Source organism: Narcine bancroftii, chromosome 4 (assembly GCF_036971445.1).
Source record: "Narcine bancroftii isolate sNarBan1 chromosome 4, sNarBan1.hap1, whole genome shotgun sequence".
In the NCBI taxonomy this organism is placed as follows: Eukaryota; Metazoa; Chordata; class Chondrichthyes; order Torpediniformes; family Narcinidae; genus Narcine; species Narcine bancroftii.
This window is the reverse complement of record NC_091472.1, coordinates 65,273,589-65,293,324: the sequence shown is the minus strand read 5'-3', so window position 1 is coordinate 65,293,324 and position 19,736 is coordinate 65,273,589. Positions and strand designations below refer to the sequence as shown.

At 41.7% G+C, this 19,736-nt stretch overlaps 1 protein-coding gene across 1 annotated transcript in view; it reads left to right on the top strand.

Moving 5' to 3' along the window:
- Window positions 1-19,736, top strand: part of pnpt1 (polyribonucleotide nucleotidyltransferase 1, mitochondrial) — a 99,819-nt gene that overhangs the window by 63,835 nt on the left and 16,248 nt on the right. Inside the window, exons 14-20 of the mRNA XM_069931489.1 lie at window positions 369-439; window positions 2,681-2,717; window positions 15,736-15,802; window positions 15,895-15,984; window positions 17,161-17,214; window positions 17,434-17,543; window positions 17,641-17,712. Coding sequence (XP_069787590.1) covers window positions 369-439; window positions 2,681-2,717; window positions 15,736-15,802; window positions 15,895-15,984; window positions 17,161-17,214; window positions 17,434-17,543; window positions 17,641-17,712 — 501 coding nt within the window. The remainder of the gene's footprint in view (window positions 1-368; window positions 440-2,680; window positions 2,718-15,735; window positions 15,803-15,894; window positions 15,985-17,160; window positions 17,215-17,433; window positions 17,544-17,640; window positions 17,713-19,736) is intronic.

Here is a 19,736-nt window from a genome sequence, read left to right as displayed (position 1 = left end):
GGAATCCACCATTATTTCTGGTTTTGAGAATCAAAGAGGTGTGAAGTAATTCTTCAAGCTCCTCAGTGTGGTCAGTCAACCAGGGATGGTTCTGTGTTTTGTTATTCTTCAGACTGCTGAATACATGATTGTTGAGGATTGATGGTGTTAGATTTCATCCATTACATTTGATAGAATCTCAAGGCTTCTGCTTGGATTCTGAGATCTGCAGCACTTCTTGAACCTATATCCCAACAAACATTCCTTTAGTGCAGAAAGTTAGAAAATTAGTGAAGAGCACTGAATATAAAGCAATTTAATGAAATGCCCATGTTCCTAATTCGAATGACCACAGACATTCTTTTCATTAAGAATTCCTTTCTTTCTAGGTGTTATGTACAGTAAGCTTTGATTCAATAGAATCAAGTGTAAAATCTGATCTTATCACCACTCTTATAAGGTAAGTCATGAAAATGTCACTGTTTATTTCTTACATTGGATGCATTTCTGTACAAATATTATTTATATATTTCTCTCCTTTCCATCTTTATCAGCATATGGTATATTTCTCAGAATTATTGACTTCATACTTTTTATTAGCAATGTTTGAACAAGTTTTCAGTTTTATTTTTTTGGTGTCAATATTTATTTCTCAATTGTTTTTGAGAAGCTGATGGTGAATTAACTTGAGCCATTGGTGAAGCCTTGGCAATGATGTTTTTGAAGAGAGAGTTCAAGAATTTCCACAGAAATGACAATGCATGTGTTGCTTGTGGAGCTTGCAGCTGCTCTTATTGATTGCAGGTTTGGAATGAGCTGTAACATTATATTTTGCGTACACTGCAGCCTCATTGCAAGAGTGGTGGAATCAAGAAATGTTTAGGGTGGCAGATAAGGTCCCGACGTATCTCCTTTTTTCCTGAATGCTGTTGAGCTGCATGTATTCAGGAGAATTTGGGAGGGGGTATTCCATCACATTCCTGAAATGTGTCTTGTAATTTGTGGAAGGACTTCAGTATAAAAATAAGCAAATCCAATTTGAGGTGGTGCTGAGCTGGACAGCATCAGAAACTATACTTACTATACATGGGACAGGAAGATCAACTCTGGATTGTAGAGGACAGTGGAATTGCAAACAATCTGGTTCTATCTGAGACTTGAAGGGAAAATTGAATCACTAGTTTGGGTGTGGTGTTTGTGGCAGAGATTGAAGATGACTATTCAAAGCTGAATAAAGAATGGATATCTCAGGCAATAGATAGAAGAAACAAATGAAGATGTGGAAAATTATGTGTCAATATTTTGATTCCATTGATGTGGATGATGTCACCAAGGTTAACGTGTAAATGGTGAAGGATAGATCACTGGGAGACTATAAAGGTAACAAGAATGGAAGACAAATAGTGGCTGTTGTGAGTTATTAGGAGTGGAACAAGGTTAGAGCAGGGAGAGATCAAGCCAGCTGTACTGAACAGCAAAGAAAGGTTGGACAAGAGTAATGTCAACTTTGTCAAAGGATTTAAAAAATGATAGCCCAGAAGGTTGTGGCTGACAAATCTTGCAAGATGTGGTAGAGTCATGATTTTTTTTTTACATACATATATATAAATATATATATATATATATATATATATATATATAAAATACTGTGACAGAGAACAGAAAAAGATTGAAAGATTTAAACAACAATTTTGGGTCAGATGCATGTGCCATTGGTAGGCAGACTACTTTCAAGGACCTTGGAGAAGAGAGCTCTTGGAAATGGGAAAGTGGCTTGCAAGGAAAATAATGAGGTTTTTTTTTAACTATGCCAATAGGATTTAATATCTACAAAAGGATTGATGAATTTGCTCCAAAAACTGGAAATCAGATTTGAATTTAGGGATGAAAAGATGGCAAAATGAAATTAAAGCCTGTATTCCTTTAGAAAAGATTACATATAATCTGAGAGATAAATATATTTTCTTTGCTAAAATATGGAGCCCATATTTGAAAACTATTGATGTTAAAATGTGAATTCTCGGTCCGCTCCAGTGGATGTCACCGTTCCCACAGCCGGGAAGCTTTAAAGTTTTGAAATTGATTGTATAAGATAATTATCTCCTTTTTCTCTCTTTGTAGTTGGGGAAGGGAGAAGGGAGGGCATTAGTTGGGTGGTTGGGGAGGCTGGAGGTTTTCTATATATAAACATGATTAATCACATTATATATGTAATATGTTTTGTGATTATCAACTTTAAATAAAATATTTTAAAAAAGAAAATCTGCTAGGGAGAGAGACACTTTGATGACTTGACAAGGTCAAGATTTACAAAACGAGTGTTAACATTTCTGGCATTTTCCCATTCATAAAATTTATTGATTCTTTTCTGCTGATCCAATGGAAATTTATTAACACCAATCCTGATGAGGTTTAGTATTTTGAAATTTAGCATTTGAAATTTTAGATGCTGAGTTATAGATCTCAAGGAAATACTTGTACTGTAGGTTTATTGTGAACAATAATGAGTCATGTCTCCTAAATCAGAATTGAATACTTGTCTACTGCATTAAAAAGCTTTTAAACTATTTTCATTGCTGTGATAAGAAGCTGTAGTTATTCAATACTGTCTTGTCTCAGTAATGATTTTCAAATGTTGATATCTTAATAATTTGATTTAATGTGTTCCAAGACTGATGTTACAATTTTTACTTTTATCCAGTGGAGTGAAAGAGAAAAATTTCATGTTGCACTATGAGGTAATGCAATATTTCAAACATTTGGCATTATTCATGAGAGTTAAACTTTTAAGTGGAATATCATATATTTTGTTTTATGAAGTGCAATATCAGAACTTGCACCACAATTATAAATTGGTTTATAGTTTCCTGCAAGTAGCTGATTTCCAATGCAAAATTCACTTTTGCCTTTGAAATGTTTGTAAAATAAAACTTTGTTGAAATCGATGTCCTGATTAGATTTTTAAATGGAGGTTGTTATAAGGCCAGATGACCCCAAAACCCAGCAGCAATAGATATTCACCAAGACAAATGGTTACTTAAACAAAAGTTGCTTTTAATTATCTTTAAACATGAAAACAGAATCACACTTTAACTTATCACTAACCTCACCCCCTTCTAATTCTAAGCACAAGTGTATGTAATGTGTATGTAGGTTCTGAAAAGTTTTTTGATTCACAGTCCAATCTCACTTCTCATTCTTCCAAGTTTACTGGGTGCAGGCAATTCTTATACAGTGCACAGAATTTAACATTTATGAAGTTCACCAGGCTTTGGTGCTTGAAAGGTAAATGGTTACCGCTCAGTAAGGTTCTTGTTGGTTTTCAGAGAGAGATTTGTTGTTTGCTGGACACCCACAACTGATTCCTTGTAACCAGCCACTTCAGTGTCTTGCCGAAGAAACAACCCCTCAGGGTTCTCCAGATGATAACCTCTTTCTTTCAGGTCAGCACAGAGTTCCTTTTTGTTTCTCTTATTTCAAGTGAAACATTAAGCAGTCTGTCCTCTCCTCTTGCATTAGCCACAAGGGATTTGACTAGGCTGAACTAAGCACTCTGTTGCGGAGAAAAGTCTTTTATAATGAAATAACTCGGCCGAGGCACCAGGGAGTCGCTTCAGAAGGAGTTTTTATTTACAAGATAACTTGGAGAACACCAAAATACTGGGGCTGCTCTACCTGAACACGGACCAACCGGTTTAATTTAAACAAAGGTATAAACAATAGACACTTGACACACTGAAGCTCTGAGAGCATGCACCATATAAGGGAGAAAGCAATTGTCATTGGTTGATTCAAAAAGAAACAATTCAAAGTCTGTGGCAGAATTCAGAGGGTATACTGTCTTATTCAGCAGCACAGAGCTTGACATACTGAGCATCCTAGTACTGATTAATAGACTTAAAAGTGGCAGTGCACAGCTTACTTTTAACTCTTTGTCACCCACTAAAACATTTTTTACTAATTTTTTTCTTCCACAAATCCCTCCTTGTAGATCAAAAGATCTACTCATCTGTAATATGATTAAATAAAGCGTCTCTTTCTCCTCCTTTCCTTTCTACACGTTCCGTCACTTTCAACAACTTATACTGCACTCTTCTTTGAAATTTATATCCCATCTCTATTTCCTCTTGCTGCGTTTTCCCCACATATTCCGGATTCTAATTCCTTGTCCCACCTCGCTACCTATAGTTTGTATCTTATTTTGGAGAGCTTCAATATCAACCAAATTCGAAACTCCCAGACCCGTCCCGGCTCCCCCTAATACAGTCCCTAAAATATCCCTCTTAATATGTCTTTTGGTCAGGGTCAGTCTGGGGTAGCTCTCTGTACAGGTTCTCATTTCTTCTTGATCGTCATATTTTATATGTATGGTAAGGTTCACTACTGCCGGGGATAGGACAGCATTTTGGCAGGTGGAAAAGAGATGATGTATGTGTCCACCGCTCATATCCGTAGAAGGTCGGGACAGGGTGACGGAGGTAGGTGTATGAGTTGTCTCTGCTACAGGCCATGTCGTGGTTGCTGCACTTGGAGTCTGGGACGTTGCCACTGGGGTGGTGGTCTCTTCATCAGAGGACCATAAAACCTATAGTGGTAACTGTGGTCAGCGCGTCTATTACATTGTTCCATCCAACTAAAAAGATCACAAAATGCATGCCCCCAATGCCACCACTTCTTCCAGTAAGGGTTCTGTCTGGTGCCACCAAAGTCCTCTATCGAAGACTTGCGGCTTTAATAGCACAAAAGTCATGTTGATACCCCGGTTAGTGTTCCTTCCTGGTATCCCGCGCAAAAGCACAAACCATAAACCCCGGGTCCTCCCTCACCCATACAACTCTGCAAAAAAACTGAGACGTTACCTAAACAGCCAGTATCAGAGTCCAGATCTTAGTTCGTAAAACGTCTCAGTGGACTTGTACAATAACATGTCAGGGTTACTCCTGTCAGGACAGCAATAGGTAGTCTCAGGGTACTACAGATCGCTTCCCAACTCATCCTTCTGTTCCTGTAAGTTGTCTTGCCGGAATGGCTTGCACCGAGTAGCGTGTCCCCAACCATCTAGGGCATCCAGCTTCAGTGCCATCCACGTGACAAGCAGGACTTGATTAGGCCCTTTCCACCTAGGAGAGAACAGATCAGGTTTCAAGGCCTTTACCAAAACATATTCCCCAGGCTTAAAAGGGTGCATATCATTTTCTGTCCACGGCCTCTGGGCCTCTCTAACTAACTTATGAAGCTTGGAGGCAGCTTCGCACAATCTTTGGGCATGTGCAAGGGAGCTGTCTTGCACCCAGACCTTGGCCACGTCTTCTGGCATGAGGGGCGGTCTAACACCAGTGGACATTGGTTGTCCCATCATTACCTCATGAGGCATTAATTTGGTTTTTCTATTCACCTGATTTCATAATGTATACACTACTATTGGCAACGCTTCCATCCAGGGCAAGTCAGTCTCACCACATGTTCACTCCAACATCCTCTTTATTTCTCCATTTGTTCTCTCTACCATCCCAGAGGACTGGGGTTGGTAGGGCAAATGGAATTTCCAATCTGTGCCCATTAGATCAGTGAGTGCTTTCACTATCTTCCCTGTAAAATGGGTTCCTCTATCGCTATTTATCCCCCGAGGGATTCCATACCGTGGAATGAGCTCCTTCATTAGTAACTTGGCCACAGTGGATGCATCTTCCCTCCTTGTGGGAAACGCTTCTACCCACCGGGTGAACATATCCACTATCACCAGGAGATACTTATATCCCTTACTTGGACACATGTGAGAAAAATCAATCTGGAGGTTTTCAAATAGGACTTGGGCGGGAGGAAGTTGGTCGAACATGGCAGGTGATCTCCCTTGGTTGTTTTGTTGACATATCAGGCAATTCCTCACCTGTCTCTCTACTGTGGTGGAGATCCCCGGGGAAAACCAAGTTTGCTTGATATTTTGCAGCATGCCAGCTTTCCCTAAGTATGCTTGCCCATGTTCTAACTGCACTTCGGGTCTAAATAAACTGTGCAGACATACCACCCTCCCATCCTTGCTCTTCCATAGTCCTCCTGCTCTTCTGCACCCGTGCCTTTCCCATGTTTGCTATTCCTGTAGTGTTGCTCTATTCTGCGCTGTTTTAAGCTCTATTTCCTGAATCGCATCCAGCTGCTCAGGGGTCATTATCTTTCTGACAAGCGTCATGGGCAACAGGAGTTTCTGCTCAATGGCCACCTGCTTAGCTATCTCGTCAGCGCGTTCGTTTCCTTTTGACACGGGGTCTTCCTGTCTGGTATATGCTTGACACTTAATAATGGCTAGCTCTGTCAGGAGTTGGATGGCCTCGAGCAGGCTTCTTACCATTTCTGCATGTCTAATCTCTTTCCCGCTTGCAGTAATAAACCTTCTATTCTTCCATATCTGTCCAAAATTGTGTGTCACTCCAAACGCATACTGCGAGTCAGTGTATATATTAGCCTTCTTTCCTTTTGACAGAACACATGCCCTTGTTAATGCAAACAATTCGGCCATCTGAGCTTTCGTCCCCTCCGGTAGAGCATAGGCTTCGACAGGCTTTTCACCATCTTCTATAGCATACCCTGCAAGTAGGGTGTCATCTCTTGATCAGTAGGAAGAGGCATCTACATACAGGGTAAGGTCGGCCTATATAGGTTCTGTCTTCAAATCCGGCCGGGGACTGGTTACAAATTCTGTCAGAGCCAGACAGTCATGAATTCGCTTCCTTGGTCTTCCTCCTCTACCTCGGGTAGTTGAAGGGCCAGATTACAAGGACTCGATCTTTTATAAATATAGTTGGAACATGACAATAGCATTACCTCCAGGCCGCCGTAAAATGTTGAGTGGCCGTAGAGTTTAATAGCAGTATCACTACATGGGGAGTCATGACAGTACAGGGCTGGTCCTGCACTATAGGCACTGACTTCTCCACTATCTCTGCAGTGGCCGCCACCGCCCTCAGGCAGAGTGGCATTCCTCTAACCACCGTAGGTAATTTAGTAGAATAATATGCAGCTGGCCACTTTCCTCCTCCGTACTGCTGGGTCAGGATGCCATGGGCAAACTCATTTTCCTCAGCCACATACAGCACAAAGGGCTTCTGGTAATCCAGGAGGCCTAAGGCCAGTGCTGTTGCCAGTGCCTTTTTCAGGTTTTCAAAGGCAGCCCTCCTTTCTTCCATCCACTTTATCTCTTCTGGTTCTTCCTTTGCAATCACTGCCCTTAGTACGGCATTCATTTCACAGTATTTTGGTATCCATTGCCAATAGTATCCAACCATGCCTAGGAAACCGAGAAAGTCTCTCTTTGTTTTCGGTTGGGGTACCTATCTTATAGCTGCTGTTCTCTCTGGACCTACTCTTCTCTCTCCCTCCTGTAAAATATACCCAAGATATTTTACCTCCTTTTGGCAAAACTGCATCTTCGTCAAGGAATCACGATGTCCCCTCTGTGCGAGGAGGATGAGCAGAGGAAGGGTGTCTTACAGGCAGGCTGCGTCATCGGATGACGTTACTAGCAGGTCATCCACATACTGTAAGAAGGTAGACCCTCCTGGTAAGTCGCATTCGGACAGGTCTTTTCGAACGGCTGCTGAACGTACCGTGGGGCTTTCCGTGTAACCCTGGGGAAGTCTTGTCCAGGTCATCTGCTGTCCCTCATAAGTAAATGTGAACAGGAATTGGCTTTGAGGGTCAAGGGGTATGGAGAAAAAAACGGAGCAGAGATCTATTACCGAAAATGTGGTGGCTCCAACCGGTATAGTGCACAGTATGATGTTGATGTCCAGGACCACCAGGGCCGTGGGTATTACAATAGAATTAATTGCCTGTAAGTCTTGCACAAATCGCCATGTGCCTTTGTCCTTTTTCGGTATGGGCAGTATGGGTGTATTACAGGGGCTTCTTGTCCTTACCAGGACTCCTTGTTTTTCTAAATCCATTATGATGCCCCGCACCTCTTCCACAGCTTTGCGTGCTAGCTTATATTGCTTAATTGCTGGCAGAACGGCTTCCTTCTTCAATGTCACTGAGTGAGGCACTGCTGACCTCACTAGTCTCACATGGGTACTAGATTTAGCCCAGGCTTCTTGGGGTACTGCCGCTAGGGCTGCGGGCCAGCAGTAAGTGATTTGTCACGGTGGGCACGATCTCTCAAAGTGGACGTATGCTTCTATCTCCTCTAATTCTATATTTCCATTGTGTGGGGTGTGGAAAAAGACAGTTGTACGATGATCTCCGTCCATCATGCACAGGTCAGCATAGCTTTCACCGGCCCTTTCTGCCCGATGGAGTGGATCCTTAAGCCAATCGTCTCTGTCAATCAGTCTTTTTACCATTCTCCCTATTTCTGCCAGCTGATGGGGTTTTCGGATGGCTAACGTGAAATGGGGGGCTGCGTCTGGCAAAAGGAAAGCTTCCCTCTGGCGAGTGTTCAATTCTACTTCAAAGCCTATCCCTTCTGGCCCAAAACATAGTCTTTTCCCCACCAGTAGTTTATCCGTTTCTGGCATGTCCAGCCATGGGGAAACTGATTCCCCTGGCTTGACATACATTGTCGTGACATGCAAGTTCTGCACCACCAACATTATCTCCATAAATGCTGCTAACCCTCCTAGGGGGTGACTGGGGGTCGGCCCGTCGTACTACATCTTCAAGTGCATGGAGGAGTTTCATTATGTGGACTGTGGAATCTTGACTCAGCCACCAGCCAAAATGTGTGGAACTTTGGGAGGCTTCTTGTGATACAGACAACACAGTGTGCATCAAATGGTACCCTTTATCAGCAGGCAGCTGCATAAACATCCCATCCCGGGTACAGTCGAGAGTTACGTTCAATTTGCAGAGGGCTTGACGCCCTAGAATAGGTATTGGTGTCGTGGGTGAAATAATAATGGTGTTGTCAATTTCACGGCCTTCCACAGAGAGTGTAGTAGTTTGGGAGAGGGAATCCATCATCAGAATACCGGACACTCTGATAGGGATTAAACCTGTGGAAGGTGGCACAGATGACATGGTGGCTCCGGTATCCACCAGCATATAATGCTCCTTGTTACCCACTTCTCGTCGGAAGACAGCTGGAGCGGGGGGCTTTCCGGGCCCCCCTATGGGTTAGGCTGCTAGAAAGGAAAACAGGGCTGCTGCCCGTTTCCAGCTCCCGCAAAAGGGTTGCCTCCATATTGCGTTTGCTCACCCCTCCCTTGGCTACCACCATTTGGCCAGGATCTCTTCTGCGTGCTGGTCCAGCAGTCCCTTGCCCAGGATCCTATCTTTCCGCAGGCCCATATCCTTCCTGAATCAGGTGGGTTCTTTTTTCTTATTCAATCTGGCCTGGACATTAAATTGTCCTGTCCTTTTCTCTTTTTGGAGAAATAGGCCCTCCCTATCCATGTTGGCTAGCGAAGTAACAATGTCCAGCCATCCCTGGTCTTGCCATTGGAGCTGCCTCATTTTATAACTTTTTGCATTTTGGGGTAACATACAATTTAACAGGGTCTGGATGACCATGACCGAGGTCTCGGGTCTGTCTATTGGAATCCCTGCATTTTCTTCCAACGTATTTTTAAATTGGACTACAAAATCTAACGTATTTTCTCCATCTTTCTGCAAGCAGGCAGATACAACTCGCATATCTGCTTGCTTCTGGGCACTCTGCATGATCACATTCTTTCCCCTATGTTCTAACCAATGCTCCATGGATTCATTCCCTTCCCTAGCCAGGTCGTCATTTCCCCTCCAGTCCCCTTGTTTCCCCCGCAGGGACTTGGAAGAAGTCCCTTACTGCCTGCCAGTGGGACCCATAGGCAGCTTGTAATAACATCTGGACATCACCGGGGAGGGGATGATAAAGGGTGCGTTTGTTGCAACCAGTGGTAGAACGCGACAGGTTTCTTTATGGGATCGGGGGGCTGCGCTGATCTTATCCCTGGCCTCAGCAGGTGTCCAGGGTTTCAAGATGGGTGCATTTCCCATCATTACATGGGGCATTTCGACAGTGGAATCTGGCTTGGGGCGGACTCAAAATACGAGGTTGGGGGTCAGGTTTTCACCTTTTTCTCATCGGAAGAGGCTGCTATCTCCTCCTGTTTTACTTTAGATTTTTGATGCCTCACAGCCACCTCTTTCCATTCCTTGAAACAACTTCTGAAGTACTTTAGATCCCAAGTAGGATCCCCAGCACCTCCCTCCGTATCATCCTCAGCATCACTAATCAATTGAAGGACAAAGGTTCCCCCATACGGCCATCAACCCTTATACCACCCGTACAGGTCGTCACTGAATGGGATTACATAGTCCCAACTCCGTTTCTCTCATTACAATGTCCACTGGTGAGCCTGAAGGCTGCAGTGGATCTCCTACCAAGTGCTGTCGTTTAATCAGCTAGCGGGCTCTTTTCTTGGTAGATTGGCTCAACGTCATGGACGATTTTCGTTCCTTTTGGCCGGAAGCAGATTTCTCTGCTCACCCGGAATCAGCTGGTTTACCATTCCTGTTCCCTATGTTTCTCAGCGGGTCTAATCTGGAAAGGAAGATGTTACAAGAAAAAATACACAGACACATCACAAACACACTTACTCTAGATCCCTATATAAAAGAGAGCACACCAGTCCTCCTTCGGTCCGCGTTCTCACTCCCTGGGCCGTATTCTTATTTTTCTCTTAATTTTTCCCCATTCTTCCCAATTTAGATCGAGAATCTTGTCACTCTCCTTCTCAGTGAGCCTGCCTCACCCCCTTTCAGCTGGGATCCCATTAAAAAGGGACCCTGCTCGCAGCACCAGATTTTGTTGCGGAGAAAAGTGTTTTATAATGAAATAACTCAGCTGAGGCACCAGGGAGTTGCTTCAAAAGGAGTTTTTATTTACAAGATATCTTGGAGAACAGTCCCACCAAAATACTGGGGCTGCTCTGCCTGAGCACAGACCAGCCGGTTTAATTTATACAAAGGTACAAACAATAGACACATGACACACTGAAGCTCTGAGAGTGTCCACCATACAAGGGAAAAAGCAATTGTCATTGGTTGATTCAAAAAGAAACAATTCAAAGTCTGTGGCGGAATGCAGAGGGTCTACTGTCTTATTCAGCAGCGCACAGCTTAACGTACTGAGTGTCCTAGTAATGATTAATAGACTTAAAAGTGGCAGCGCACAGCTGACTTTTAACTGTTTGTCACCCACTAAAACTTTCTTTACTAATTTTTTTCTTGCATACACTCACAACCTGCCTTCCAAATATGGTTTTTCCACAAGCTTTCCAGCTTGTCCTGTTCTAGTCCCAGCTGCTGCTGCTAACTATGGAACTGCAGAACTGATTTCTCTCTCTCTCTCTCTCTCTCTCTCTCTCTCTCTCTCTCTCTCTCGATTTCTTTCATCTGCTGCCTTTTTATAAACAACAATCCATTAGTGAAGTCACTTGGGCACTTTCCAAAGCTTTTGCAAAGGCTCTTGGCGCCAGACTGTCTAGCATGAGCATAGCTCCAGTATTTTAAATAAGATCAGTTTTAAAGTGTTTGTTTTTTAGCCTATACTAAAAAACCTGCCCCAATTTATCTCCCAAAAGCATGTCTACATACAAACACAAGGTGCATGCATAATTTTCTGTCACTGAGTGTTAGGGAAAACATGACGCACACCTAATTTCTGTTTGCTTTAACTGAAATCCAATATTATATATAAACTGAAAGCTATTTGTGACTGTTTTATAACATTGTGTCCAATTTCCATTATAATTGTTTCTTAAAATGAAAATATTTTCTGCTTATAATTTTTCTATCTTGTTTTTAAAAAGTAATTATTGCAGATGTCAGTAAAGGAAACAAATTAAGTCAGAGTCCTAAGTGTTAAAAATTATTTGCCGTGCAGTTACTCAGGCTATTCTTTTTCCCCCAGGAATTCCTATTACTTAGTTGAATTTTCTTCCCTGTTCTCATATTAAAAGTCCATTTTGACATTTTAGTTCAGTGCTGAAAAGACCAATCCTTTGAAGAGGGCATTGACAGGAGCCACTCTTGTCCTCCTCAGGTGCCAAAGATCACCAAAGATCTGGCCACCTTGTCGCTTGTGATTTGATGCCCCTGATCTATATTCCCTCAAATGGCTACATTAAAATAGATTATCTGACTTATTCGATCAAAAATGTCTAAGACAAAGAGAGTAATACATTTACAATTCTGGTTTCTTTTTTTTTGAAAATGTGGTGGAGCTTGACCCCCAAAAGGCTCGCCACTAGTGCCCAGAGGGCAGACGTGAATTGGGCATCTCTGTCACTAATAATGTGCACCGGGACTCCAAACCTGGCGATCCAGTGAGCGAGTAAGTTCCTGGCGCACATTTCAGCGCAAGTGTCTTTCAGCTGAATGGCTTCTGGCCACCTTGTCGCTCGGTCACCCACCATCAACAAGTAGTGGGTGTCCCTGCACACCAGCAGGGGGCCCACCATGTCCACATGTATATGTTGACATCCACTAACAGGCTGTGCGCCCGGAGGAAGTCAGTACCCAACAGCGCTGTGCCCACTGAGGCCAGCACAAACTTCCAGTGGAACCTGTCCTTTCCGATCTGGATCTGTGTTATGCGAGTTCTGAAGGTCCTAATGGTGGAACGGATGGCTGCCCACAGGGTAGGGCCCCGTGCTCGGGTGCGGATCTTGAGGGCTGTCGGGGGGAGCATGCTCAGCTCCACTCCGATATCTACTAGGAACCGTCAGCCAGTGGACTTGTCCGTCACATGCATGAGGCTGTTTCCATGGCCAGCTGCTGCAGCCATTAACGGCAGCTGGCAGAGTCGTTTCCCTGAAAGGTACAGGGCTGTCTGTACTTGTGGGCTTGAGCCCTCCAGCACTGATGATAAAAACACCAGGTGGGGTGGTGCTCTTCCGGTATGTGCTTGGGGGGCGCCTGTGACTGACTGGGCCCTGGGCGGGTCACCTGGCTGAGGGCGGCCTCATTCTCCTGCATGGTCCACCAGAGGATGTCCGCGTGGGCCGCAACTTGCCGTGGGTCGGAGAAGTCTTCGTCCGCCAGCAGGAGCTGTATGCCCTCGGACATTTGCTCGAGGAAGATTTGCCAAAACAGAAAACGCGGTTTGTGGTCCTCTGCTAACGCCAGCATCTCGTCCATCAGGACAGGCGGGGTTCTGTCTCCCAATCCATCCAGGTGTAGGAGCCTGGCGGCGCGCTGTTGTGGAGAGAGGCCGAAGGTCCCGAGGAGGAGGTTCTTGAGGGCGTGATATTTACCAACCTCCGGCGGGTTGTGGATGAGTTCGTCCACCCTGGCCACGGTCTCTTCGTCGAATACGCTCACGACATGATAAAATATCGTAGCATCTGATGAAATGTTTCTGAGGTGAAACTGTGCTTCCGCCTGCCCGAACCACGTACATTGGCGATGTGTCCAGAAGGGGGGCAGTTTCATCACAACTGCATTGATCTCTGAGGGATCCATAGTGAGAGGCCAGAAAAACGACTGGACTCATTGGGGTCATCAATGTAGCGGCAGCTATGAGGAAAGAGACTCTCGACCACCACGTTGGGGGTTTCAACGACAGTTTTAATCAAAACCTGCGCGTGTCCCTTTAAGGGCAGCTTTAGGTCCGCCTCCGCACGGGCGGTGATGTCATCACACTGCCTGAGGCGCACGCTCAGTTCAAACCATGAGCAAGGAGGTCCACCGATGGCACCATGTATTCGCAGCTGCACGGCGGTACAAGCAAGGCCGGTTCGCTACGAATATGTGCACCGCCACAATTGATTGTATTAGTTACACTATCTCTACACAGTTTCATCCATATTTCTTCTTGAATTTGTATATTTAAATCCTGTTCCCACTTCAATTTAGTTTTATACAAATCTTTCTTTTCCTTTATTTCTTGTAATTTACTATACATAGTAGTTATAAATTTTCGAATAATAAAGGTATTGGTTATAATATATTCAAATTGACTATTGTGGTTTATTAACATTTGTGGACATTTTTAATAAATATTGAATGGTCACCTATGGTCAACTACATATCATGATCTTTTTAACAAGGCTGCATATTCAGTCCTCTCCTTCCTTTGTACCTGTGACTGCATGGCCAAACACAACTCCTACTCCATCTATATATTCGCGGATGACACCACTGTGGTAGGCAGGATCTCTAACAACAGTGAATCGAAGTTCAGAAAAGAGATGGAGGGACAATATCAGAAAACCAAAAAGCCTGTTATTGACTTCGAGAGGAGGATCTGAGCATGCTCTCCAGTCCACGTGAATAATGCTGAGGTGAAGATAGTAAACAGCTTTGTTCCCAGGGGTGAACATTTGCAGTGTCTTGTCTTGGTCCACCCACATTAATACAATGGACAAAAAAAATACAGACCAGCACCTCAGCTTCCTCAAAAGCCTTTGGAAATATGACATATCACCAGCAGCCCTAAACTATTTCTATAGGTGCCCTATTGAAAGTATCCTGTCACGGTGCATCACACCATGGTAAGCTTGTGAACATGGCTCGGGCCATTGCATTTACTCCCCCTTCATATATTCCATCTCCTGCTGCTTGAAAAAACAGCCAACATATTAAAAGACATCCTAGCCTGCCACACTCTCTTCAACCCCCAAAACTGAGTTCATGGTCATCAGATTCAAGGATAGTTTCTGTCCTTCTGTTATCAGACTCCTGAACAAACCCCAAAATTGTAAAATTATATTGCCTTTGGTCCATACCAATTCATTTCACATGATAACTCTGCACTTCTGTACAGTGTCTTATTTGTTATACCATGTATGAGATGTCTACTAGTCTGCTCTCAAAACCACCTCTGCATCATGATATATGCGACCATAAGTTTGAACCTGCCTTCATTGGCAAAATGATGATGGAGAGGGTCAGTACCTTCAAGTTCCTGGCATCTACCTATCAAAGGGACTCTCCTGGTGTGAGATCATTAAAGTAACTGTGGAGAAGGCATACTAATGCCTCTACTCTCACAAGATTTGTAGGAGATTCAGCATGTTGTTCGTACTATATTAAATTTCTTCATGTGTACTACAGAAAGTGTACTGTCTTGTTGCATCATGGCCTGGTTTGGAAACTTGAGTACCCAGGAACACAGAATGCTGCAGAATAACTGGCACTGACCTCCCAACATCTACATGGAGTGCTGCCTAAAACAAAAAGCAGATAACATCAGAGGATCCCCATCACCCTGTCACACTCTCTTCTTACTTCTACCTTTAGGCAGAAAGTGCTGAAGCTTCAAGTTTTGTATCTCTTGGTTCAATAACATTTTTTTTTCAACTGCGGTCAGCCCCTTGAACATCCCTGTTTGACCTAACTGCAACACTACTTCAGAGCCACCAGAGAACAGTCTGCACTGTTGTAATATCGTGTTTTCTGCACTAACTGCAACTGTTAATGTTTGTCTATTTTTATGTTTCTTTTGTGAGGTAATTTAATTTGTACTTATTGTTAGTGAATTTTATGTACCTGTGTAACTGCTGCAATCAAGCATTTAGTGATTAGATTGTTGATAGTTAACAAATTGAAGCATAAACATGTAAAAGGGTGATATTATCAAATTTGCTGGTGTTTTGCAGTTTAAAATTGGGCAGAAATAAAATTGTCAATCATCTCCAGTTTTTTAGTTGTGTGTCTGAAAAAAAAAGTAGAAAATTGAAGAAAGTTTCTTGGTTTAAATCTAATATTTATTTATTTTCTTTAATGTTTATTCCATGGCAGTGTATTTCTAAAAACCTTATATTTGTTTTATTCCAGTTCCCGCCTTATGCAACTAATGAAATTGGAAAAGTAGCTGGTCAAAATAGGAGGGAACTGGGCCATGGTAAAGAGCTCGATGAGTGCTTTGGTTTAATTTGCAGAAATACTTTGATCGTGTTATGTCATTTATTAAAATATATTTCCATTTCAATTAAGGTGCTCTTGCTGAAAAAGCATTGAAACCTGTTATTCCTAAGGAATTTCCATTCACAATAAGAGTGACATCAGAAGTCTTGGAATCAAATGGTAAGCAATGAAATGGACTGTCCACATATGTTCAGTGGCCTGTTAAAGCCTTTAATTTAAATTTCTTAAAATGCTGAGAGTAAGAATGAACAATTGCTCAGAAGTTTTTTTTTAATTTGAATTATTGAAATAAAAGATGTTCAAGTTGTAAATACATCTTTAACTAGCATTTGTGAGATGTTTTTGAGCACTAAGTTTGAACATGCAAGAATTTGAGATTTCTGAAAATGCAAGCTAATAACATCAAAGAGAATCTGATAATTGAGTAAAATGAACAACCAACTGAGAAGAACTAAAACAAGACTGGAGGACTGAAAAATTACTGTAAATTGACTGAATTCAGTGCTAAATCAGGTGTAGAAAAATAAAAAATTAGTAACTTCTCAAATTAAACAAATATTTTGAACAGTTAAATCATAATCAAATAAGATATTCAGCACTAGAATTTGCCTGATGCTGATACTCAGATATTAGTCATTGAATTTAATCCCACTGCAGTATTATTTTGTATTAAGAATTTAATTTGTACATACAACTTCATGCCATTCAATTTATTTCTGTTGAGTTAGGCAGCCAGATGGCTTTTAACAAGCTTGAAAAAGCCATGCTTGATTATGTTTCATCAAGACCTTGGTTCTTGTCCTGAAATATCAGCCATCCCTCTATTTCCACAATGTGCTCCTTGACCCTCTGAGTTCCTTCTGCAGTTTGTTTTTTTTGCTTCAGATTACAGCATCTGCAATTTCTTGTGTTTCTAATGTTTAAACATGTTTCTTTTCCTTGATCATATGCCATTATCCTTAACTATTACACTCATGTTGATGTATCTGAATAGTTTTGCTCTCCTAAGTTATTGTACCTTCATATTGGATGAGAGTGGAATAAAACTGATTTTGTCAGAATCTGTATTCTGAAATAGTTAGCATGGAGAGGTGAATAGAATCATTTATTTTATACTTCTTTCAAACTTCAATGTTACATTTCTATCTTTAGCTATAAACTCCCTGGCTAGTTTTAGAATACTTCTATAGACCTGAAACTATTAGTTTTGTGAAAATAATTTGCTTTGTGACAAGCCAATAATGTTTACATGGCTTATTGGGGCTTGAGTTTATGATGTTTGAAGTCCAATGGTCTGTTCCCATCAATGGTTTTCGTGTTCATATTTAATTATAGGGTCATCCTCTATGGCATCAGTATGTGGAGGAAGTCTGGCCTTGATGGATGCAGGTAAATACTGAATGTTCTCAAGTTTATTTCAAATGAATATTTTCCTTTCTCAGGTGCCTTTATAGTTTGAGAAGATCCACTACAACAATTTTAGGTAGAAGTCATGTAAAATTATAGTGAATGCTACTTGTTATTACTGAAGATTAGTGACTTTAAGCAGGACCTTTGCATTAGAGCAATTTACAGTCTAGTATAGCTTTGTTTTATTTATCCGTCCAGGTGTTCCAATATCAGCTCCTGTAGCTGGTGTAGCTGTTGGTCTTATCACAAAGACTAATCCAGAGAACCCTACCAGCATTGAAGATTACCGTCTCTTGACTGATATTTTGGTTGGTCCACATTTTTTTTTTTGCTGTATTACAAGTGTGCTTTATATTGGCTTGTATAAAAACTCATTTAGGATCATTCAACATATTACTTTTACAGGGTATTGAAGATTATAATGGAGATATGGATTTTAAGATGGCAGGTACAAGCAAAGGGATTACAGCTTTACAGGTAAATGTTTGTTCCATCATTGACACAAGAGCAAGACAACAATGAACTAGATGATGGATACAATGAAATTTTGCCCATCTTTCAAAACAACTTCAGATAAATCTGATATGAACAAAAGTCAGTAACCTTGTATCAGATTTATCAGAAGAGTTCTGTTCAAATGCCATCAATCTGGCATATTATCTTCAATTCAATCTCTAGTAATGCTAACTGGCCAACTGCTTCCTACAGCTTATGATTTTAATTTGATAGATTTCATGCTACATTTCGCACTGAAGAGATGCTTAATTTATCATTTATTATGTAGGGCAAATTGAAAATCATCTTGATTACAGAAAAAAAGTACAGTGAGTCACGTATGGTATACATTTGGATACCATAAAAGTATCCTATTGTTAAACTCAGGAAGATCCTAAGCATGAATTTTAAAAAATCTCTTCATATTATTGCGCTTCATTAAAAATAATCTCACAATTTCAGAAATCTCCTCAATAGTTTCTCATTGTGGTTTGCACTTGGCACATTCCATAGCTATAAGTTCCTAATCTAAAAGGAAGTACACAAAACTATACACAGTGCTTTAATTGTACTGTACGTAGTAGAGAATTATCCCAAACTTGTGTTTCAAGTTCATATTTATGTCATCATTTTTTTAAATTAATATTTTTAAGGTTTAAATACATATCACTCTAATATCTGTTCAAAATTAATTGAATTACAGACCCTTAGTTTGAAACATTTAGAAAAACCTACTTCAATCTGATGGCTTATTGACCAGAATATTGAATGAGCTCTTCTTGTCGGTATTCACTAGGGAAAAGGATATGGAATTGTGGAGGATAAGTGAGGCAAAAGGGGTAATTATGGAAAACATAGGGATTAGGAAAGAGGGGGTGTTGGAGCTTCTGAAGTATATAAAGGTGGATATGTCTCCAGGTCCCAAAGGGATTTTCCCCAGGACCTTGAGGGAAGTCAGGGAGGAAATAGCAGAGGCCCTGACAATGATTTTTCAACAGTCACTGGAGGAAGGTGTGGTGCCAGAGGATTGATGTGTTACAAACGTGGTTCCTCTGTTAAAAAGGGCTACAGGCATAGGCCCAGCAATTATCGGCCAGTAAGTTTGATGTCGGTGGTTGGTAAACTAAAGGAAAGTATTCTTAGAGATAATATGTATAAGTATCTAGAGGAGCAGGGATTGATCAGGGACACCCAACATGGGTTTGTGAGGGAAAGGTCATGTTTGTCAAATCTTGTTGAATTTTTTGAGGAAGTGACTAGTAAGGTTGATGAGGGTACAGCAGTAGACGTGGTCTATCTGGATTTCAGTAAAGCTTTCGATAAGGTTCCACATGGAAGGTTGGTGAGGAAGGTTCAGGCATTAGGTATTAATGTTGAGATAGTCAGATGGGTTCAACGGTGGCTAGAAGATAGGCGCCAGAGAATCATGGTGGATAACTGTCTGTCAGGATGGAAGCTAGTGACAAACGTTGTGCCTCAGGGATTGGTGTTGGGTCCCTTGTTATTCGTCATTTACATTAATGATTTAGAGGATGGAATAGTAAATTGAGTGAGTAAATATGCGAACAATACAAAAATAGGGGGAGTTGTGAATAGTGAGGATGGTTTTCGAGGACTGCAGAAGGATTTGGACTGCTAAGAAGAGTGGGCTGAAAGATGGCAGATGGAGTTTAATGTAGATAAGTGTGAAGTGCTTCATTTTGGGAAGAATAATCAAAACAGGACATATGGAGTGAAGGGAAGGGCATTGAAGAATGCAGAGGAACAGAGAGATCTTGGAATAACGGTTCATCGTTCTTTGAAAGTGGATTCTCATGTCAATTGGGTGGTGAAGAAGGCTTTTTGTATGCTGGCCTTTATAAATCAAAGCATAGAATATAGGAGCTGGGAGGTGATGTTGAGACTGTTCAAGTTTGAAATATTGTGTGCAGTTCTGGTCCCCAAATTATAGGAAGGATATCAATAAGGTAGAGAGGGTACAGAGAAGATTTACTAAAATGTTGCCT